Source organism: Nesoenas mayeri (genome assembly GCF_963082525.1).
Source record: "Nesoenas mayeri genome assembly, chromosome: Z".
Classification (NCBI taxonomy): Eukaryota; Metazoa; Chordata; class Aves; order Columbiformes; family Columbidae; genus Nesoenas; species Nesoenas mayeri.
Genome location: NC_137542.1, coordinates 6,477,414 through 6,502,260, shown reverse-complemented (window position 1 = coordinate 6,502,260; position 24,847 = coordinate 6,477,414). Strand labels below are relative to the sequence as shown.

General features: G+C 38.4%; 1 protein-coding gene across 1 annotated transcript in view; it reads left to right on the top strand.

Moving 5' to 3' along the window:
• MSH3 (mutS homolog 3) overlaps positions 1-24,847 on the top strand; it is a gene marked incomplete at its 3' end in the record, with an annotated part of 123,288 nt that overhangs the window by 62,436 nt on the left and 36,005 nt on the right. Inside the window, exons 13-18 of the mRNA XM_080362192.1 lie at positions 3,954-4,086; positions 12,310-12,497; positions 15,953-16,121; positions 19,168-19,232; positions 21,508-21,624; positions 23,514-23,621. Coding sequence (XP_080218318.1) covers positions 3,954-4,086; positions 12,310-12,497; positions 15,953-16,121; positions 19,168-19,232; positions 21,508-21,624; positions 23,514-23,621 — 780 coding nt within the window. The remainder of the gene's footprint in view (positions 1-3,953; positions 4,087-12,309; positions 12,498-15,952; positions 16,122-19,167; positions 19,233-21,507; positions 21,625-23,513; positions 23,622-24,847) is intronic.

Genomic DNA, 24,847 nt, shown 5'->3' with positions numbered 1-24,847 from the left:
ATCCTTTTTACAAGAGTGTGTAGTGATAGGACAAGGGGTAATGGCTTTAAACTGAAAGAGAGTAGATTGAGATTAGATATTAGGAAGAAATTCTTCACCATGAGGGTGGTGAGAGTCTGGCCCAGGTTGGCCAGAGAGTTGGTGGCTGAACCATCCCTGGAGACATCCCAGGCCAGGCTGGACGGGGCTCTGAGCAACCTGAGCTGGTGAAGATGTCCCTGCTCATGGCAGGGGTGGCACTGCATGGGCTTGGAAGGTCCCTTCCAACACAAACTATTCTGTGACTCTATGACTCAAAATTTTAGTTTGGGATTTAAATCTTTTCGTATTTGCTAATTTTCTGTGATGTTCATGTATCTGGAAGCAGAATAATACAGGGGAGCATCTCAAGATATAATTTCAAGCAGTTCTCTTAAATGACTAGAATAAAAAATTCTGCAGGTAGATTATGTTATGTTTAAATACATTACAAAGTATTAATGATGCTATTCTTAGATGGAGAGTATGGCAGAAGTAATCTTATTGCTTGTAGTCAACTGACTTATGTTACGTTATTTCACAGAAGATTATTTGGCAAATTGGATAGACCTCTGATGCTGATGTTTATACAGATGGGAGAGAATAGGCTAATATTGCGTCTAAATAGAGAATGAAGTAGTAACCGATTTATAAAATGTGAGACAGCATAAGCTGTTGAGTTTCTTTGTATAATGCTAGATTCAAATTTTCTAGTGGTGGGGTTGTTTTCCTAATCAGGCAGAGATTAGAAACCCCAAACTTTACAGTAAATATGCTTAATAACTCTGCAGAACAAATTTCTTTTGAGAAGGTTTAATAACTGATCAGTATAATAAATTGGTCTTCAACAAGATTTGTTTAAGTACAAATATTTAAAGTTTAAAATGATTTTTCAAAATGCATAATTGGCTGGTTTTATCATATTTCTTCTTGATACATGTGGAGTTTTACCTAATTCTTCATCGTACTTTCTGACTGTACTTGTTGACTTTTGAAATAAGAATCTCGCTATGTTTTGTTTACAGGTAGAAAAATGGGTCATTTGTTACTGGATGCTGTTTCCCTGACTCTTTCTTAGTTGTAGGATTAAAGCAGAAAAACTGTATGGATGCTTAGTTTTAGATTACTGGAGCTACAGTAACATAGCCATATGTGAGGATGATTAAAGTGCAGATTAAGCTTTGAAGGGAGGAGTTTTTTTAATATCTGCATCTATTTTACATATTACTGTATGTTTTCAATTTGCCACAGAGATAATCATGCTGTTTAAATTGACAGTGTTCTGGAATAGAATTCTGCTGCTTGCGTGTTATTTTTGTTATAAAAATACAAATTCTTTTTTTCTTTAGGATACACATGTTTTTAATTTAACAGTTCAGTATTCCTTCACACAGAGGAGTGTTCCAGGGTCTCAAGTACAGTGAATTTTAATAATTCTCCATGACAATGTGTTTGTGGCTGATGACACTCACCTTTCAAAATTTCAGCGTGACTATTTGCTACCTTCAAAGCTGCGTACTCAGGGTTTTTTATTACTTTGTTACTGATAATAACACTTTTCAATATCCTCTCCATTATCCATCTGTAGTTCAGAGCGCCTCAGTAATTGATGTATAAAGCTTAAACCTCTGCTATCTTGAATACACTGTGTAGATGCCAACAGCTTGTTCTTTGGTTATTTGGTTGCATAACTTTTAGTAGCCCTGCCAGTCTACACCAGATACGTGATGGTGGCTCTTAAGGACAGGATTTAAAGCTTGGGTGCATTCTGTGCTGAAAACGGCCTCCATAGGCCTGAGCTGTTGCACTGGTGGTAGAGAGAAAGAAGAAGGTATTCTTGTGACCTGCAACAGGATAGTGGAGTGGAATATTTTGGGTGCTGTGGCGTGATGGGAGAGCCTATTGTCCCATTCAGAGGTAACTGAGTGAGTTCCCAAGGTGCCTGGGGTCAAGAAGGCAGCAGCGACTCTGTCCCCTGTTCGTATGGTGGCTGTGGAGTTCACCTACCTGCCTCCAGGTAGATGGTGGCACGTGGGGCACCGCAAATCCTGGTGTTGCACAGCAAGGATGCTCTGGGGATGAATCTGTGTCATTTGTGACAGATGAGGGGATGATTTTACTGGTTTAGTATAAAGCAGTATGTCACTGAAAAAATCCTGGCACTTAAATGCTGTTAGATTTATGTGTATCCGAGTGCACATCCAGTCGTTATGTTCTCCCTTTCACATGCAGTGTAATAAAATTTCAAGGACTCTTAGATTCGTCTGCCTTCAGGGCCAAAGACCTGTGACTGCCAGTGTGTTGTAATGTCTGCAACCTGTGGAACTACCTAATTTCATTGATTTCCTCATGGACAGAATTTGTTAGCAGCTACAGCGGCAAATAGCACAGCAGTTCTTCAATAAAAGCCCTGGGCAAGGCAGGCAGTCTTTCCCAAAATCTTCTATTTTGATTGCAGCCTTGGTTTTCATCCCTGTGTGCTGGCAGAGCCATAAGCATCTTGCTGGTCTGTGAGAACAGAGGCTGTATTTGCCTTGCACATGCTTGGCCGGTATGCGCAGTGTCAGTATCAAAAGACTGGTTTCTTCTTAACCTGCGAGGGTGGATGGACACGCACACAGCAGCGTGGGGATTTCTGAACTCCTTGTCTCAGGAGGAGAACGTTGTGAAAAGGCTTAGTTGTCATTCTGGTAGAAAATGCAAGGATTTTAAAATAAGCACTGGGATGTCTTGAGGATTTTTAAAGTTTCTTGGAATGTCATGTTTCAGATTCAGCCTCATTTGCTGGAAACTTTCCAAACGCTGGATAAAGCTTTCCAACACACTGGCACCCTTGGTGGGGGACTCTGGGGAAACACATGATCTGGAGCAGATGTTTTTGTTGTGAAACCTCAGCAAATCTTAGCACAGCGTTCACCTAGTTGACTGTGTTTTGTAGTGCGCACAGTTACCTCAGAGATAAAGCCTGAGCATGAAAAAGCTACATTCAGAGGAACTGTGCTATTCGGCTTTGACACGTCTCTTTCACTGCTGTCTTAGAGTAGATTCGCTGCCTTTCACTGTTTCCCTTGGGCTGCGTGCACTGGCAGTGATAGCTCCTGAAGATAAACTCCTAACCTGCGTGGTTTTTGGTGCACCCATATACCCCTAATCTCAGTCTTTTCCTAGAAAGCAGCACTGGGGCAATTTGGTTGCACAAAAAGCAGAAACAGAGATTACCTCAGCTCCGCAATCTACAGCCAGTTCATGGGTATATTGGAAGTTGTCGCTGTTCCATTAGCAGTAGCGTAAATGAAGGTAAACCTTGACAGTAGGTTGGCTATTTTAAAGCTCTTTTCTGACAGTGGCTGTAAGAATATTGTTGTAGGGAAGGTACAAATAACTACAGAATTGTTTCTTCACATAAAAAATGCTTCCTTATTGACTGGCGACAGTCCAGAAATATGGAGATTGATGTTGTTTGTTTTGAAAAAAAAAAAAAGCCAAAACCCACCGTGGTTCTGATTAATTTAATTACCAGTTGTTGGTCTGGATCGAAAGTAGAGGGGTGAAATGGTAACCAATATTTATAACCCGTTGGAATAAAGTATGCTACATGGAGTTCAAATGTAAACTCCTCCTGCCCTTCCCCTGGCTACATGCCTGCAAATTTAGAGTTGGATATTCAGTGTTGCTCTTGTTATGTACCAGTAGAAGAACTTGTATACATGGGCACTGAAGTGTATATTTGGCAGTTTCAAGCATAGAGAGGGAATAATGAGCTTATATCCGGGATCTTGCTTGCATCCTGAATGAAAGCATGAGATTCTCTGTGTTTCTTAATTGTTCTACTTACCTGTTCATGAGAATATGGCCTTAGTCAAAGTTTAAAAAACAAACAAAAACAAAACAGAAGCACAAGTTTTATTATTGATCTTCTGATTGTTCTTTTACAGTGAAATAAATACCCGGCTTGATGCTGTGTCTGAAATTCTGCTGTCAGAATCCAGTGTCTTTGATCGTATTCGAAACCTACTTTGTAAGCTGCCAGATTTAGAGAGAGGCCTCTGCAGTGTTTTTCACAAAAAGGTATACCCATAATTACCCTAATTTATTATATTCTAAATGACGTCATTCTGTCTTAATGTACTTCTATAGTTTTTGCATCTTTGTTTAAAAATATGTTTGTCTTAGCAAGATTGAGTCTGACATAATAAAGGGATGCAGCTTTATAAATTTTTTTTTTCCCTATAATACAATCTTATTTGTTATCAGTGATATGATGATAAAAGAAATGTCTGAGTTCTAGAATACATATACTGTATTGCTAATGCTGACAGTAGAAACATCTACAGTACTCATTTAGTGGCTGGAATCTGTGAGAAGGGATGGTGCCATAGGTCCTTGTGCCATAAATTATTTCCTTTTAAAACAATGCATTTCATTCTGTATGCTTATCTAAAATCGCACTTGGAAGTGAAACCACTTGGCTGTAGTTAGCTGTTTTCAAATTAATGTTAATTTGTTTATAAATTCTGTACTTTGGATCTCACTTGCACATTTTAGTAAGAATTACTTGTAATGAGACACTGACAATTCTAAGTTGAATCAGATTAATGTGCTAATAGCACCTATGCAGTAACTCATGTTCTTTTATTTCACTGTTATATTTAGAGGTTTTGACAGTTTGTTTTAGATAAAGGAATAGGTGGGTAGGAGAGCAAAGTTGTCATTTCTTTGGATGGTACATCACAAAGGTTTCCTCTCTCTGAAAATCTGAAACTCAATTCTTGTATGATTTTTAAAGCCATAACATATTGCAGCGTCAGGCATATGGAAGGACATGCGTATTTCCATGAACAGATACAGAGGTCCAGCCATAATTAAGTTTATGAAAAGAGGAATTGTGCAGCCACTTCTCCATCCTCTAAAAAAATGTACAGAATCCACATGATAAAATTGTTCTTTTAAAAAACTCTCTGGAATTAGATAATTCACTTTTTAATGGTTTGACTCATTTCAAATGGAATGATATGTAATAAGGTTTGTAGGTATACATCTGTATTTCACAACATCCTGGCAATTAATCACTGCTATCTTTGTGTTTTCCTTCCTATTTTGGGGTTTTCCTTTCTATAGGGCTGCTTATCCTTTTCAGCATTTAAAGCCAACGTTTATGTGGAACCTTTCAGAGGCACTGGATTTTCATGTCATTTTTGGAATGAGGTGAACAATGTATTTTGTCCTAACAAAAACAGCTACTGTAGTGTGTAGATATGTGTTTAGTGGATCAGATGTTGGAAAGAAGTTGCCAGAGAGGAGAAATGTTCCAGGAGAATCCTTAAGAAGGGTAAATGGGGGGTTGGAATCTCCAAGCACACACTTTTCCTTTGATGAATTTCCCTTGGTAAAAATCTAGTTTGTCTTCCATGGCAGAACACTGTGGAGAGTGCCCAAAGCACTGAAGATCTTCAGGGCTTTGTGAGATGACAGTGTCCCTGAAAGACAGAGTCTGTTTTGAATAAAGAATCAAAAGCGGACTCTGGGAAACACATCCTGCAGTCTAGACAGGAGATTCCCTGCAGTTTCATTCCTGCTAAGGGCTCCAAAACGTTGAGTGGAGCACACTGGTGGCCTAGCTAAAGGAATACGCTGCAATGCAGGCTTGTTAGTTCATTGTCAACTGCAGGAACAATAGGTGAATGTGACAAGTATTTAATGCTTTAGACCCTTTAGGCTTCAGTGGCATTAGTATCTTAGGATGTATGTTTCACAAAGGGAGACCCCTGAAGTGTACAGAGGTGGCTGGATTGTCAGTCATTCCAAACATCTTTCATTCAGATCAACCATTGAAGAACTTCTATTTTTATTACTTTGCACCAGTAACCTCTAGAGGACACTGTCAAAAACAAAAAAGAGACAAAACAATGCTATTATTTGGAACTGAATTGTAAGGGAAAGCATCCTTATGGGAGCTCCTCTAGTAAATAGCATCATTATATCTTTTCCTGTTTGTTTGTTTGTTTGTTTGTTTGTTTTTAAAATATTTCTTCTAATGGTGTAGCATCATTGGACCCTCCACAAGTTCCCATTACCCCAAACCACAAAAAGCCATTGCTGATCTACTCCCAGATATGAACAATCTGGCGTTAGAACAGCATTCTTGTAATGGGAACTGGCTATTACCTTGGATGACATATTAGCATCTCCAAGTTTGTCACAGCCTGGAAAAGGGCTATCGGAATGGTGAAGGGGACAAGAGCAATGGCACTGTTGCTATGGAGAGCTGAATTAACAGGAGGACTGGTTGTTCTTCTCAGTTCCTTCAGCTCCAGCACCTCAGATTTTGCCAGGTAGAAATGCTGTCAACAGCAGAATGGCCTCACCCTTCTCTGTGGCAAGAGAAGGATGTCTGGAGGTGAACTGTTTGAAGACTTCTTGGTAGCATTCAGAAGTTGACTTCAAAAGGAAACTGAGAGACAGGGAATTGTCAAGAGTTTTGTCTAAATAGTGCCTGAACCTGTCGCAGAATTAGATCTTTCTGGAAGACACACTGGTCAGTGTGTTCAAAACCAGTTTTGCCATGCCCTCTAGCCCCAGAGAGACCCACCAAAATTTAGGCCACATGCATTTCCCTTTGTAATCTGCATCTCAGGACAGGGAGATAAGAATGGCAGGACCCTACTTTTTTTGTCTTAGTTAAACTGATGACTGCTTAGCCTTGCCTTGGAATACACAGAATGGCAAGGGAACAGTCAGAGACCTATGGTTGAGTAGGTCTAAAAACCACTACAGACTAAACATGCCATCAGTACTTTCAGAGTGTGTCCTACTGAGCCATCCTGATATTGCTTGCCAGTTTCATGCCTGGTTTCACACAGTGTGTTTCAGAAGATAAATATTTATACAGGCTTGATCCATTAATGTTTATCTTATTTGTACTCTTTGCTCAGTAAACATCATTTTTTAACTGAAGCTCGGTCACCAAAGTGGACAGTAGTCATCATAACAAATGGTCATTGAATTTACAGGGCACATTAAACTGAAGCTGTTTCACTGAACTCCTACACAAGAAGTGAGGTCAATAATCAGACCTTACCAGGGCATGTAGTAAAATGTCATTTCAGTTTGTTCTGCTCCTAACTTCAGCCATATGCTCTTCCTCCTTCAGAGTTCCTCACCAGTTGCAGCAGTTGGCAAAACCAGTTCAATTCTGAATTGGTCTCTAAAACTTTGCTTCCCGTTCCCCAGCCTGCTCACCTGTGTGAAATAAAGCAGGCAGTTGCTAGAAGTGGGGTACTGGCTGCCTACAGCATCGTGGTGGGATTTGCCTTTCAGTTTTCCAGTGAATACTTCAGTGCTTCACCATCATGCTCAGACTTGTCAGACAAGAAGGGTGCTGCTCAGCTCACTGTTTAAAATCTTTCACATAAGCTTGTCCATCAGAATTATGCTGAAAATGTGCCCTTCCCTGGAAGGTATGTTCGATACTTCCTTGAAGATGGTGTGATCTTCAGAAGATTCAGAGAAAAATGTTGTATTTCTGATTTTTGTTCTCTTATGAAATCAATACGTGCTATATATGCTCAAGAAGTTAGTTAATGTTTGTATGGAATGTTTAAAATAAATTCTACCATAGCATAATATATTATTGACTTTATCTAACACATATCTCCATTTTTATACATTTTTTCCTGAATGATTGCAGTATGCATATCTTGCATATACTATACTTTTAATCTTTTAAACAATGTGCATCACAGATATTTTTAGAATTGAAGTACTAAGTACTGATTTGAGCAAATTGTTCCCTGTTAAGCTGATTTATATAAATAGTGTTGTAACAAGGGGACATAGTAACCTTTAAATGAAAACACCTCATTTTTCCTAAACCAAAAATAGTGTGCTCACTATACTAAAAACATGAAGGTAGCTATTACTGTTTGAGAGAAGTGATAAATGTATGCTGTATTTCAACTCCCTTTTTTTTATTATTTAAAATGCTTTTAATTTGGAGCGGTCAATGGCTGTCAGCTGTGGGTCTCTGTGGCTCCCTTGTATAGCTGTTGGAAACAATTTCACTAATGCAAACAAGGCTGAATTGCTTTCAGTGTTGTTGTTGAAATGGTGTTAGAGCTGGCATACTGCTATGCATCTTTCATGCATCCTTCTCAGTGGCAGCCATACCATTTTTAGTAGTTTGATAAACTGCTGGTTGAAACTATTGTTTGTCATCACTGTCAACTCAGGTTATTTTTCTAGTGCCAGAAAAGCTTTAGCCATGATTGACAGCATTTCAAATTCAGACTTCAAAAATAGCATTGAACAAGCTTATGAGAATATTCTGTGAATAGAAGGCTATTAATACTGCTTTATGTAAACCTTTTTTACAGTATTTTAAAAGCTTCTAATTTATAAGTTATATGTATTTTGTAAGGTTACTTAGGATTTAAATGGAATCAGTCCTACTTTAACGGAGCCCAGCTTTTCGGAATTATTTTTGTGCATCTGTTCCAAGTTACCTGTTTGCTTAGTAAATCATTTCTGCAGCGGAGCCATTAAATTTTAGATGCAAAGTCCTGCAGCGTTACTAAAATCAAGCCAGGGAAAACAGTAATATCCTGAATAAGTACAAAGGGGTTATGTTCACCCTCTTTCTTGGGAATGTTTTGTTTAACAAAGTTGTTTGCAGTAAAACGTGCCGTAGTTCCCATTCTCCAAAGGTACTGTAGACTGTTAATCTATTTGATTACAGTAGAATCAAATAGATTTTAGCTCATTAGATTACTATTATGGTGTATAGGCTATCAGACTTGCTTTAAGAAGCTTCAGCATGTTCATTAAGCATCCTTTGAGAAATCTCTTTATAACCTTTGGGATTGTTGGTGGCTTCTTTTGTACATGGCCAAGTTTCAGGGTATTTTTGGTGTGTGGTTTGGTTTGTTTTTTTTTTTTTTAATCCTGCTGATTCTTTTCTAGGTGACACTGCCTTGAGATCTACCTTCCTCCCCTTATTGAAGCCTCACCTTCACCAGCCTCACGACCCTTAATGAAGAACACCTCAGATGGGTGTTCTTACGTTTTCTTAAAATCTTTTCCTTCTCCCACCTTCATATAGATAGTGTTCTAATTAAGTCCCTATTTGGTTTCTTTTTTTAAAGAACAGTTTAACCAAAACAACCCAAACAAACACCACCAGTTCAGCTGATGTATTTCTTACTGTCCATATTTGCTCATTCTTCTTTTCTGGACATTGTTTTCCTATGAATCACTTAATGCTGTCTGTCAGGGACCTACTTTGCAATTTCGCATGGCAGGGTGTCAGCCTTTGCCTCCTTGAGTGCATTTTGTAGTCAAGGGAAGTCTTGCAGAATTTTATCCTTTATCTGCATCAAGGTTGATGATGATGATGGAGTCAGTCATACTATATTTTACGTTGACTTTGAGTCCAAGCCTGAGTTCATTATTTGTTTAGTCTTTCAGGCCTTTCTTTTGTGCTTTGTCTCAAGATGCTATTGACAGATTTACTGCTTTATTTTGTTTTATTTTGTTGTCAGAGCTTTCACAAGATAGAAAAAGTAAGTTCCAGATTGTCAGGAAGATGTTGATAAATTGCAGCAAGTGCAGGGGAGAACCAAAGTTTTCATGAGACTGAATACTAGATTGCTTAGGAAGAAAGATTAAAAGATTATAGTTTGGTTAAATTGATGATTAAAGGAGAACAGAAGGTTTAGAGATTTTTGAAGGGTGTTAACAGCAAAGAGGGAATTGAGTTTGTGTGATACAAAAGAGTAAAACTAGAGATACTGGGATTAATGGAAGGGAAATTTAGGCTATCAGATAAAACTTTTACATGGTGATACTTACAGCTTTGTGGATTAGTTTCTGAAGGGAACTGGTAAGCACGTAGTTTCTTGGAATATAGGGGCCTGAGAACAGGAAAAAAAAGAAAACTCACACAGAAAAATTGAGCAGTTCCAGGAAAACCACCTAATGGGTCCCTTCTGTCCATAACTTCCCTGAATGTGAAACAAAGATAACCTTAGATTCTCCAGAAACATTCAGAATCTAATCTCTCTGGCCTTCCTGGATGTCATGAAATATCATGGTTAAATTGTGTATTCCTTGAGTCCAGTATCTACCAACCATGCCTGTAGTTCATTTCTTCAGCACACAGCCGCGCTTCGGGTTAGTTGGAGGGTATCTAACAGATACTGACTAACAGCTTTATGAGAACTTCAATTACATTTACTTATGTGATTCAATAAATCTTAAATGTCTAGGAATTACTTTTCTTTTGTTTTTGTGTAATAGCCTTTAAGACAAAGCAAACCAGTGAACACAGCAATTAACCTTTATTCTGTGTTTATGCAGCATGGAGGCCACTCTTCTGTCACTGGTGACAGTAGCGATATGTATTTAATGAGAAGAGGACTAAGGTTGTGACCTTAATGTATTTTTTTTATGATTTTCAGAAGGTTACATTGAGATGGTCTTCAGGTTCTGAAAGGCTAGTAGAGATTACAGAAAAAGCTTATTTTAGGGTTTACCTTTGTGGAGAGGGAGAGAAAATGTTCCTTCCCAGCCCAGTATTTTTGTTAATACTTGCTTCTGTGTTTGGATACAGAAGTTATTTAGGAGAAATAACTACAGTGTAATAGATGAGAGAAGTGTCTTAGCTCTTGCCTGTGAGTGTAGGAAGGAAAGAGAAAGAAAAATTTACCTCTGGGGAGAAATTGAAAGAGAAGGGACGACTAAATAAAAGCGTAGATGTGTTTTATGAGATAGTGATTCACTGAAGCCTACACGTGCTGTAATCAATGTTGTACTGATCACCACAAAGTACTGACGGGAAATTAAGTTCTGGACTGCATGTTGCTTGGGTAGGAGAGAGGAAAAAAATGTAGGAAGAAAAGGATGTGGCATGCAAAGAATATAGCAACAGAAGCATTCAGTATATTCTGTTCCCTTCCTTACATTCTCAGGTGATGAAAAGAAACCTTTTTTTCAGTGTTGTCAGTTGACCGATGGGAGAAGTCCAGAATGCTGAAGAGTGTTCCTACAGATGAGTAAAATATGAAAAAATATCAGCATAATTATTTATGGACAACTTTTTTCAAACCTTCTGAAATGGAAATGTGCTGGAGTGCCACTGAATTCAGCAGGGTTTGAAGGCATGAAGTGTCTCATAGGACTGGGTTTCCATTTGGTATGCAAATATGATATAGCACAAATGCAAACTTACTTCTGTAAAGACCATTTCAGCATCGGTATTACATAATTTGTAGGTTGGGCATGAGTACTTTAGGTAACGGAAAGCTGAATGGGACAACGGAGTGGTGGCATTAGGAGTGTGACCCACGGTGGATTGTTTTGTTACAGTTCTTAACAGCTTGCAAATCTAGACCCTGATTGATAATTCTTGAAAATGAGCTAAAGGTAATAAACTATGCTGACACTGAAGACTGTCTAGAATCTAACAGCAAAATACTGGAGCTGCATCAGAAGTAATATCAATGGTTAAAGAGAGAGAGGTTTTTCTCTTTTACAAGCCATTGCTTTTGGTGAGAAGCTGCTTTAAGGGACTCTGTGGACATCATGAAGCAAGCTCTGAAAGTGATGTGTGCTATTGTCTCAAATCTGGGAGATTCCGTTTTGATGATACTCTGCCTAACTGCCTGAAAAATATAGAAAAATGTCTTTCATAACTCTGTGGTGAGAGGAGGATGAAACACGAAGATCAGGTTAGGCTGTTCTCCTTAGTCTCCTCATCACGTAAACTTGGGAGTAACCAGCCAGTGGCTGAAGCTGGCAATGGCTACAAGCACTTCAAATAGTGACTACTGGTTTTCTCTTTATGTGGTTTTGGTTTTTATTTGCTGTGTCCTTCTCCCAAGACTCTCCCTCTCTGTACCTGAACTTGTCTTTCCAAACCCTCTTTTGCCGAAACAGCAACCTGGGAATTCAGGTAACAGCACATAGATGCACAAGCCCATACGGACAAGTTGTGGTACTCCTAAAATTACTCAACCTGTTTTTTTGCTGTTTGCCCATTATGGGCCCTTTTTTTCTCCTACTTGTCTATTGCATATGTGTTACTCTTCTCCATCCAGCAACCGGAATAATGGAGTTCGGCTCTTGAATGAGTCTTAACAGTGGCTGAAACAATTAGTACACAGTTGCAGTTGTGTTACAATCCATAAATTTAATTCTATTTTTGTCTCATTTAAAAAAAAATCCCACAAAAGAACCTTTAGGATTTAATGAAGATATAGTACTTTGTAATGATTTAGACATTGCTTCCCTTCTCAGTGCTCAACGCAAGAGTTCTTCTTGATAGTCAGCACCCTGTCTCGTCTGGACTTGGAAATTCAGTCTCTTGTTCCAGTCATACATTCTGATGTGAAAAGTCCTCTGTTACAAAACACACTGTTGGAAATCCCAGAACTTCTCTCCCCAGTAAAACATTATTTAAAGATCCTTAATGAAGAAGCAGCCAAGTAAGTAGAGAAAACAGATTAATCTTCCGTGCCTTTTATGCTTTCTAACTAAATGTATTCAGTTATGTGAATTATGCATATTGTTTTAATACACCTTAATTGTTTTTTGTTTATATTTACGTATGTACGTGTTGCTTACACTTAAAGCAGAGGTTGTTTTCTACAGCTTATATGCTTTTTAAAAAACTAAACAAGGCATGCAACTATTTTGCCTGGTGAGTGCCTGCCTCAGGCTGCTTTTTTTTTTTTAAGTTTTTCAGCTGTTTTGAGGAATGAATTTAGAGTGAAATATCTTTGGCGTAGGTTAATTTGTTTAACAAACTTTTAATTATTTTTTTAAATAGAAAAGCTCTTCCTTTTGAAGAGAGACATGACCTTTTAGCAGAGTGGCTGCTCTGCTGTCATGAATGTGCCTTGTACTGTTTCTTGTGAAAATTCATCAAAGCTTTGAATATCCCACACCTTTTTTTTTTAATAGTGTCTTTACATGCTAATGACAGAGAATATGAAGTTTGATAGTGCTGAAGATTCCCTGTAGCCTGTGTGATTTGTACCCCAGAGAGCATTTCTGGGGTTAGTGCCCTGTTCATGGACTCCCTGTAGAAAGTGACTAAATGAGCAGCTGCCTCAGGCTCTGGGTGATCAGGGTTTTCCCTGGAGTTGCCTCCCTGCAGTCTTGGAGAGGTGAGCGGAAAGTATGGACGCCGTCTACCCTTTTTTGTCTTAATTCTGCCCTTCGTTGACCCAAGCGAAAAAATGATAGACAAAAGAAGGTGATGCTAAAGTGGAATGAATATGCATTATAAGGGAAAGTGTCTTTAAATAATTTGTTGTGTACTCTTTCTGCTGAAGAACTGCTGCCTCCATTGTTACCCCTACATCATAGTTGTAACCACAGGAAGACACCAGGAGGCTTAAGATGCAGAACAGTAAAGCAAGAGCATGAGTTCGGTGAGGGAGGCATGTGTAAAAACCTCGGGAGACAGGGTTTAGGAGGAATACCTTGTCGCCAGTAAAAGTCACTGTCTTTCAGAAAAAAAAAAAGGGGCAGTATAAAATCTTCTGAAAAAGGTTCGCTCATGGTGCTAGGAACAGAGGCAGTCTGTCCGGCTTGCACAGCCAGCCTTTCCGAGCAGTTGACCTCAGAGGGTTTTGGTCTCCATTCAGTGTAGTTCTTGTTTACACAATGCGTTGAGAAGACATTCTGGACACAAAATGAGTATCATCCAGCTTTATAGCCAGGTCATCCCAAACTTCCCTGCTACAAGAAAGTTTCGTTTAACTTTGAACATTTCTTCATGTGTAATATTATGAGATATAATAATAAAATTGACTGTGATATACCTAGAGAGTCTTTGACGAAAGATGTGATACATAGTTTAATGTGTAGTTATGTTGGGGTAGCATAGACTTGATCTTTTATTTTCAAAACAGACTAAAAATAAACATCCAATTTATTTAGAAAATAATTTTTATTTTTCTCCAACTGAGATGTAAAATTAAATAAATGTAAAAAACAAAGCCAAGAACTTATTCATTTGCTTCTGAATTAGAGACAGATGCAAGGTGTATAAATGTAGAAGCTGTGAAGGGTAGAATATTTGCTATGCCCATTGGACAGGATTATGAGATTTCTGCTGATGCATGGTATCCAATTATAGTTGTGGCAGGTTATGACAAAACAGGCTGTATCTTGATTGTACCCAATTTACTGTGGGTAAGTTTAAAATATGGACTTTTTCTGTCACTGTTGATGATGGCTAGAACAGTATACAAAAATAAGATACAATAGTATCATTGGACGATATCATAATTAATCTGCAGAATGCATATATTTATTTTGCATTTATTCAAGATGACTAAACGTATCTTTTGCCCTTTATATATCTCAAACTTGTATGGTAATATTATTTGTACTCGATAATCTTTCATCAAAATCACAGTGACTGCTATATGCACTTGTACACACACATTTGCACAAACATGTATACTGCATCATGCGTTACTTTTATTATGTGGTGTGGATAAAATCCTGTAGAGTTGTTCAGAAGATTCAAGATTTTGGGGGTTTGTTGGGGTTTTTTAAACTGTCAACTTTTAAATTTTTGATAGACATCACATAGCAGTGACAGTCCTCACTGTCAGCTGCTGGCTAGTAGTGATCTTTTTTCCTAGCATTCCCATGGAAACAGGTCTAATCAGCACAAAATCGTTTCTAAAAATTAGTATTGTATTTTAAAATGGCATCTTTACTGTCACTTATATAATAACAACATCCATGCAGTGCAGAATCAAAGCACAGCTTTGTGTTACCTGTCTGTTCACTGTCTCCAGTTGTAGTTTCATTCTCAGGCAAACAAGTATTGGAGTAGGCAGAATATTAGAATTCTTATTACTTCCAGGTTTTATTACTTTCAGTTTGCTAATTACTTGCTCTCCAAATATTAGATTTCAGGACAATTATGTAATTAACTGGTACAGTTTTTTATTTGCTCTGAAACACAAATGTATATTCGAATTAACTTAGGGCTGATTGCAATACTTTTTATTATTTGCCTGATACTTATTAGGATAAGTTAAATTTTTGTTATTTTTGATGACAACCATATTTTTAATAGCTTGCTCAGCTTCCCAATTTTAAACATTTGAATGGCATTGTCTGTTTCAGGTTTCAGCCTGAGCTGAGGTAGTGCAGCCAAAATAACTTTGTCATTTTCTGATGTTGAGACTAGAAAAGAGCATTGTTTTGCATGTATTGAAAAATGCTATGGTTAATCTTTTCTTGAGAAATTAAGGAAACAACTCTGAGAAACTCCTGATGTCATTCTGCTTTGATGAAGGCCTTATTGGAGTGATTTTTCTTTGCGATCCTTATGAAAGTCTGCCCAAAGTTGCCCAAATTCTAAATATGTCAAAAATCTTTGTTCATGTTATGCAGAAATTACATAGAGCTTCACATTTAATAACGATAAAGACATTGTTGCACTTAGGATGCTCCAGATTAGCGCAGTAGTTGCATTCCAGAATTAGGGATTGAGACAGAAGAGAATGAGCTTTCTTGTGCATCCTTGTCTTGCTCTTCTTGACCAAGGGGGAACAAATAAAAAGCTGCAGAATGCACATTCAGAGATGACAAAAAAAAAAGTCAGTAGGGTTTGGTACAGAAGAACGAGCATCATGTGTCACAGTAGAAAGGAACAGGAATATATTGGTTTTAAATACATTGGAGGGGCGGGGGTAGCGTATCTTGGTGTAGCTTCTTAGAGCTTGTATACAAAATGCAGCTTTTGGTAAATGTGCTGTACTGTGATTAAGTAACAGAAGAGCTATATTTACAAGGGAATAAAGCTAGTGTTAAAATAAACGAGAAAAACAAAAATAAGGGTGCAGCCAGTAGAATCAGGGTACATATCTTTGGTTTTACCATTATTATATCTTATGCCTCTTATGGATAGGACTGGAGATAAAACCCAGTTGTTCAAGGACCTTACAGACTTCCCTGTCATCAGAAAGAAAAAGGAGGAGATCCAGGATGTGCTTTCTAAAATCCAATTGCATCTGCGAGACATTCGTAAACAGATTAAGAATCCTTCTGCAGAGTATGTTACAGTTTCTGGTCAAGAGGTAATACGGTATCTACTATGTATGACTGTACCTTTGCTTGTCTAGAAAACAGCTTGAAAGTTACACTTAACTAGAACTCTCTTCATTTAATGTGATACTATATTGTGCAATTTTAAAGAACAGTTTTGTGACAGTGTCACTTTTTTATTTGTTAAGTCAATTGCTTTAGTGATTTAAGTAATAAAACCACATTAGTGCAGTTAAATTTTGTTCAGTAATGCTTTGCTTTTCTGTACATGTAGAAACACTTTCGTTCTTCCAAGGTTACTGGTGTGGCTATTAAGTGCTGAAATATCCTCAGAGATCCAGGAAGCACAGCATTAGGATAATTTGAAGAATGGCAAAATGATTTGTATGTACTGATTAAGACTGTAATTTGAAAGATGGGAGAGAAGGAGCAGTATTAAAGAATGATAAATGTTATTTTATTTTAATTCTTTGAAATAGTGGTTGTGGACTGGAGCTTTAGTTTGCTAGATGCTGTGCAAGTGTGGGCAGACCATACTCACATGAGCTGAGGAATTTAGTGAAGAAAAAAAAGGAGACCACAGATTCTGCCAAATTTGTGGCAAAACTGAAAAGAGCAAGGAATAGCATTGTACAGCATTGTCCTTTGGGAACTGAGAGTAGGAAGGCTGGTGAAAACTCCCCAGAAATCTGGGAAAATAGTGAGGAAACCGAATGAGAGTTGGGTGTAAAAGAGATTAATCAGGAGGGAAGGAGCTGGAGGCAGCCGACTGTCGCATTTAGGACCTTGGAAGATGAGAAAGACCCAAGAGACACAGCAGGGAACAGACACGCAATGCTCAAAGTGCGAGGGGATGTGAGAAGGGATGAATTAGAGGGAGCAGCATTTGATAAAGACCTTGGGTGGGTATTTCTTTTCGTGGTGAGCTTGAGAAAAGGAAACAAGTGGCTGAAGAGCTGGGTGGGCTGTCAGCATGGATCCCAGAGTCCAAGAGGAAATGTAGATGTGTTGTGCAAGGAAGGGAAGAGCCAGGACTTGAAAGGTTTCTCTCAGAGAGGCTGGCTTAAGAGGTCGATGATGACATGTGTGTGAAGGAGAGAAGAGTTGATCAAAGAGAGGAGGGCGTCTGAGAAAGTATTCAGAAGTGAACTGTACAGGAGAGTTTCAGAAACCACTAGTCATTACACACACTTCTAAGAGACAAGGCCTTTGTAGCTGAGGATGGCTCAGAAGCCATTGCAGACAGAGATCTTTCTTGGTGAATTCATGAAAGGAGCTGCAGAGGTCATGGATGTCAGTTATTTAATTGTATCTGGTATGAGAGCTTCAGAGACATCAAAAGAGGCAGTAGAGTTAGAGAAGATGGTCAGTGAGGAAAGGAAAGTCACTACAGGCATGGAAGTAATGGAAAGGAAATTGTATGGGAGGAACAGAGCATAGGCATAATAAGAGTTTCTTTGCGTTGACCTCTTTCTTCCTCAGATCTGTATGGCATACTCTTCTTATGTCATTGCAGCACTCTGATAGATGTAGTATTCAAACACTTCTTTGCAACAGACCTGGACAGAAGCAGGTGTATGGTTTCCTAGTTCTGGAGAGAGAGAAGCTGACAGGAAGCTTTTTCTGTGTATCGCCCCACTCTAAACATCTGTTCAGGGAACAGACCTTCTTGAAGAGGGAAAAGAAAAATCAGACTATTTGCCCCTCATGTGTGCCCCTAAACCTGTGATCATGAACACATGGTTAGATTTTCAGTCAGCCTACAGTTTATTAACTTATATTGGTTAAGTTTCTGTTGGAGTTCTGATGCAGATCCAGTTGACACATACCTTTTCCAAAATATGAGGCTACACCCCTGTCTATCTTCTCTGTTGTTTCAAGATCTCCAGTGTAATTTGTAGTGTGCACTGAACAGGACAGAATTTTGGGCAGGATTTAGAGAGAAATTACTACATTTGGCTACATACTTCCTGCACGGTGTAAGCAGTGCTTTGGGCCCTGTTTATTTAATACAGCAATTATTTATCTAATACCACAATTATTTATCTAATAGGGCTAAGAATTAAAGGATGAAAAAGCAAACACATTTATTGTTTTGAAGAAGATTGCAACCACATAGTTTCTCACTAACCACACAAACAAACCAGGCAGTTGAATTGGCTGTGTTAATTCAGACTGTTTTGCATTTGGTTAATCATCCAGGTTAGACACAAATGAGGTATTATTTTCTGTCTTACTTTTGTAAACACAGCATATTTAATTGTTTTGAGGTGAAATTCAGAAAAAAAAATATAACATCAGCACATCAGCAACACCATTAGTGGCAGCAGTAGTTTCATTTTCAGATCTTTGCAGCTCTCTGCTTCTACCCATTTTTAGTCTTTTTGTCTTGTATGTGTTATGCAATTTCAGGGTTTTTACAGTACCAAATATTTTCAAGGTGTCTTAGGTAAATAAAGAACTAGTGCACTATGTCCTTGCTGGAGTCTTGTGCTGATGTTAGGATTATTCTTCTTGTTTGTAGTTGAAGGCAATTGCTGGCTCTTCTGGTGAGGTGTGGAAGGTTTTATCTAAATCATACTAACTGTAATGTAAAAGGTTTGTCAGATGAGAGTCTTGTGGTTTTCTGCAAAGGTGATCAGATTCTGGGTTAATCTAATCTCTGCTAGAAATGAATTTTCCAGCTGAATTCTTCTATTTGAGAATGCCTCAATTCTTTGACATCCAGGACCTCAGGCTGGTGTTGCAAAGATAACCAACACGAATAATATGAAATACTGTAATGAACACATTGCGTACATTTCACTGCACTGAAACCTCTTGCCATTGCTGCTGTTTCACTCATTCCCTTCTGACCTCAAGTTGATGCAAACTTAAAGCAAGGTACTGTAGATATAGTGCTGTCATAAACCTCCCTTCTCAGGGAAAGAGAACATGAGCCTCTGGTCCACTCAGTCTCTTCAGGCTGAATGTGGTCTTCCTCTGATGAATGCAGATTTCATTATATGTGATGGTTATGGTTATGTAGTCTTCCTAACTTCCCATGATGTGTAATATTCCACTTTTTGTTTATTTTAGTTTATGGTAGAAGTCAAGAATTCCCATAAATCATCTGTGCCATCTGACTGGGTTATGGTTAGTAGGTATGTAAAATGTCTTTGAAGTTTGTTCTTTTCCAATATATGAGAAAAAAACAGTGGTATTTTGGTATTACAATTAGTTACATACACATTCTCATTGCTCCATGAGTTTGGGTTTGGTTTGGTTTGGTTTTTTTTAAAGTGAAAACCAACCAACCAAAATTGTTGTATTAATTTATTGCCATAATAAGTTTTGTTTAAAAGCAAACAAAACCAAACGGAAAAACTGGTGTTCTTAAAACATCTGTTTATACATGGTAGATCCTTAGTGCACTGTATTACATGCTTAATCTTGCAAAGTACGTGTATTGGTGTCAAAACTATCCCCTTGATTCAGTTGTGCTTGTAGTTTGTAGATATAAATCTTTCATAAAACGTTGATTGTTCGTATTTTATTCCGAAAGGTAAAGGTAGCCGTGCAAATATCTGTGTATCTCAAAAATTTAGTATATTTAAAATGTCATTTTACTTATTTGTACAGACAACCTTTGCTTGTTTTGGTACTTAGTGTTATTGTAAACATGGTTTTAGGTAGTTTTGGATACTTTTTCCAGTAGGTGAAACAGATATGGACTGAATTATGTACTTGGCTTTTTTCAGTCATTTGTTTCATTATTTAAACAGGTTAGGGACAGCAGTGTTATAATGTGTGAGCACAGACATCTACCACCAGAAATCAGCATAACCAGTGTGAACTCCAAAGTGATGTTCTATTTACTTATGCAAGAATTCAGCATTAAAAGTTCACAGATTAGGCAGAATTAAGATGATGAACAAATTATAGCTAACTTGGATTTTGTAAAAGAATGCCTGGGAATGCCAAAGTGAACCTTAATGAAAATACATAAATACACAGCAAGTGCCCCAAATGGAAACTAGTATCCCTGCAAGACAGTCTATATTTACTAAGTTTATTTCAGACTTATAGTGGAGTTTTTCTCTTTTAAGCAAAATTTTTTCTTGGAGTTCATTGCAGTCAGTCACAGAAAAGTCATCCACCTGTGAAGCATATTGCTGAAGAGAATTTTGTGAAATACTTAAACTTAGTGATGTGTGCTATGTTGTGAAAGACATTTTAAAAGCCTTCTAAATGGGCAGTGGTGCAATAACTGTCACTTTATTCACAACAAAGATCATTGACATCAATAGCATGTGGTACCACAATAAAAGAGAAAGGACTTAAAATCACAGAGTCATAGAATGTCCTGAGTTGGAAGAGACCCACAAGGATCATTGAGTCCAACTCCTGTCCCTGCACAGGACAACCCCACAGTTCACACCGTGTGTCTGAGGGTATTGTCCAGTGTCTTCTTGAACACTGTCAGGCTTGGGGCCGTGACACCTCCCTGGGGAGCCTGTTCCAGTGTCCAGCACCTCTGGGTGAAGAACCTTTTCCGAATGTCCATCCTGAACCTCCCCTGGCACATCTTCTTGCTATTCTATCGGATTCTATAATTGGTTACCAGAGAAAAGAGATCAGCACCTGCCCCTTGGGTGTGCAATGCTTGGGAGCGTTGATTGGTGAGGAGCTCGACATGAACTGGCAATGTGTGCTTGCAGCCCAGAAAGACAACCATACCCTGGGCTGCATCAGAAGAAGTGAAAACAGCGAGTCAAGGGAGGTGATTCTGCCCCTCTGCTCCGCTCTGGTGAGACCCCACCTGGAGTCCTGTGTCCAGCTCTGAGTCCTCAGCACAGGACACACATGGACCTGTTGGAGAGGGGCCAGAGGAGCCACAGGAATGATCAGAGGCTGGAACAGCTCTGCTGGGAGGACAGACTGAGAGAGTTGGGGTGTTCAGCTGGAGAAGAGAAGTCTCCGGGCAGATCTTACAGCAGCCTTCCAGTACCTAAAGGGACCTACAAGAAAGCTGGAAAGGAATGTGTTTTACCAAGGCCTGTAGTGATAGGGCTAGAGGTGATGGCTTTAAATGGAAAGAGGATAATTTTGATTAGATATAGGGAAGAAATTCTTCACCATGAGGGTGGTGAGGGGCTGGCCCAGGTTTCCCAGGGAGGTGGTGGATGAACCATCCCTGGAGACATCCCAGGCCAGGCTGGACGGGACTCTGAGCAACCTGAGCTGGTGAAGATGTCCCTGCCCATGAATGAGCTTTGAAGGTCCCTTCCAACCCAAACTATTCTGTGATTCACTGATTTTTAACGTCCATTTTGAAAGCTTACATAGAGTAAGAAAACTAGTCCAATTTTGCATGTAGATGGTGTAACTGATTGCATGTAACCTTGATTTCCTATTTGGCTTTTCTCTGTCTTCCAGCACAAAAGCTGTCAGCCGTTTCCACTCTCCTTTTGTTATAGAAAATTACAGACATCTGAATCAGCTCCGGGAGCAGCTAGTCCTTGACTGCAATGCCGAATGGTTAAATTTTTTAGAGTGAGTTTACAAAATAGAGTCAGGTTTTATCATTGTATTTTATTTTATATTCTTTTTCTTATAACACAGAAAAATGAATATGCTTATCTTAAAAGAAAAGAAAAAAGTTGATAATGCAATTATGTTGACCACAAGAACTTTCAAGATAGTAAATTAAAATATAGTTCTTCACTTTAAAGCATTTTAAAGCAAGACTTTTGCAGACTGAGTCCTGAGACAAGCAGTGATATACCTAGGATTTGAAATTTTACCCTATTAAATATATAAAGTGGTTCTCAAAATTTGAAAATTAAGGAGGAAAACTGAATCTGTTAGTTTTATTATTGCAGTACGTGAGATGAAACAAAGATTTTATTATACAAGTTAACCAAATTAACTTTTCATATTAATTGAAATAAGAGTGTGGCTTCACAGTTATGTGTGCCATTAACTAAAAAGAATAATAATAAAAAAACCCTACAATTGCAGTGTTACTTACAGTTTTTGAGTTAGGAATATCCAGTGTTTGGACAGTCAGTGGGGTGACTGTGATTCTCCATAGCTGTGCATTTTGTCTGCTAACCCTGCGACTGACGGTGAGTCTGTTTGCTAGAAAGTAATGGGAGTGTTATTTTTCCACCACAACTGCCACGGAAGATGTTTGTCTCAGATCAGGGTTTTGAATTGAGTTATTTGATTATTTAGTCAGAGGATATTTAAAATGGGAGTTTAAAATGTATTTCTCAAACTTCTGAATAACTTTGGTTGTAACGATGTCTGATTATGAATTATTTTTTACTTCAATGAATTACAGAGCCACTGAAATTGTTCCTTATGTCACGCAGTTATAATTGGCTTATTTTCACTTGTGCTTTTTCGCTGCAAAATCCTAATGAGTTCCTTCTGAAGCTGTCTCACTGTACATAACTGATGCCGAGGTTTACCTCCTAATAGGTACTCAGTAATTCTGTAAATTTGGTAGAAACTAGAAAAACATTCCAATTTGCTCTTCTCCTGATGTGTTCCCTTTGCAGTACCAAAAAAATAGTTCTGTTAAATAGTTTTTTGTCACTCTATTAGCCACGTAAGTTTGAACAGACCTATTTTAACCTTACTTCACTTAGATCTTCTGCTTTTTAATATACACTTTCATATACACTGCTTTTCATATACATGCTGTTTTCAATACTATTGTACAATAGCAGCATACAACAAAGAAAGACCTGCGTATAGGAAAGTGCTCTTCTTCCCCACCCCTCCATTTATTTATTTATTAAATTTTGCTCCCCTTCTGATTTTCTACTCTGTGTTCTATGTTTGAGACTAGGAGAGGAAAAAAATAAATGCTCAAGGGGAAAAAAATAAATTCTGGAAAACTGTGTTCTCCTGGTGGTGCCATTATTGTACTGAGGGAAGCCATACCATAAATGGAAAATGAAATATTGAGTTTTCTGTTTTAGATACCATGTTTTATTGAAATTGTAGACAACTTCTTTGTTCAGGCACTTTGAGTTGGTGGGGGTTTTTTTACTGTAAATTATGGTTGAAATAAATTGGCAGTTGGGATTTGGTTGCCACTGTGATAAACAGTGGCATTTTTATAGACCTCATTTAGGCAGCAGGGATCAACTGCAGACCTTTTATATGCTATCTAATGAATTTCATTTTGCCTTCTTTTTTGTGCTTAAAAATAATTCACTGTTACAGTGGAGCATGGAGTCCGTCTTGATTGCGTCCTCATATTGTAAGCTAATACACTGCTGGGAAATTTGAATTCAGAGTAATTTGAAGACCACAGGAGCCCTGTGAGAAGTATGCATGGAGTATATTTTGACAGTACATTTGTGTCTGTATTAAATGATTTTTTTTCTCTTTTCTTCCTCCTGTTATTTTCCCCTGTTTTGTTATAGCCATTTTAGTGAACATTATCACCCTGTGTCTAAAGCAGTTGGTCACCTAGCAACTCTTGACTGTCTGTTCTCATTGGCCCAGGTGGCTAAACAAGGAGACTACTGCAGGTAATCAATTTTTAATTTTTATTTAGGATTTTATAGAGAATTAAAGTGTTTAAAATAAATTTATTTTAATATGTATACTACGATAAAATGCATTATTAAAATTGTTTACAGTAGTTTCAACTTAATCTGATTTTTCAAAGCAACACTTCTGGGCATAATGCAAATCTGTAAATATTGCGGTTCAAATTTGACGTCTTATGTTTGTCTGTTGTGTGACCTGGGTCTAGTAGGTGATATCTCTCATATGTATAAATATATGTTGGTCTTTGCATGGAATTTTTTTTCTCCTATATTCCTTTTTTTTTTTTCTCAGCAAGCTCTGAGTTTATAATGTCTTTTTCATACCAGAGATTCTAAGGTGTATGAGACAAGTTTCAAAGATGTAATTTCAGGTAGATAATCAGTGAATATTACTGCCAGTTTCCAGAGCAGTGATGATGCCTCACCTGGGATCATGTGTCATATCTGATGTGCACCTCCCTCTGCTCGAGACCCACGTGTGCACAGCGGGCACCGCAGCCTGAGACTCTGCTGGTGCTGGGGTGTCCCCCCTGCCCTTGTGGTGAGGAGACATCAGCCCTCCAGGCCTGCATCCCCAGAGGCTGGTCCAGAGGTGGCTGTTCTGTGTGTACACCCTGAAGCTCAGGTATTCCTCCCTGTCACAACCCCGCATCTCTTGCACCCAGACAGAGATATTCTCACTGGGCTTCCTTCTCGCATTCTCCCTCTGTCGCCAGAGGTGCTGGGCACTCACTGAGCTGCAGCTTGCTGAGGGCTCTCCTGGCATCCAGCACTTAAGTTTGTGAGATTTAGTGTAGACATCCCTGCAAGGGCTGTTGTTTTCTAGTCCTCAGCCATGCCCTCTGCCAGACAGACCACATGCTCTCTTTTGGAGAGTACTGTTTGTATCTTTTAAAATCTTGTGATTCCAGGGCTGCGCTGCAAGTTCTCGGGCAATTGCTTAGAAATAAAGGTATGAATTAGTTACATTTGAGACCTGTGGAACTGCAGCGTATCATGTATTAAATGTACGTGGATGAAGGGAAGTCAGCTTATGTATGCTTCTGCTTTTATACAGCATTAAAGATAATATTGATCACTTCTGGACTCTTGGGATCTTGTGTGCTTCTATCAAAATCTCTTTGAAAGTAATTGCTCACTTATTTCTGTATACTTAGAAAACAAACTGAAATCTGATTAATTCACTGTGCGGAGTTTAAATAATT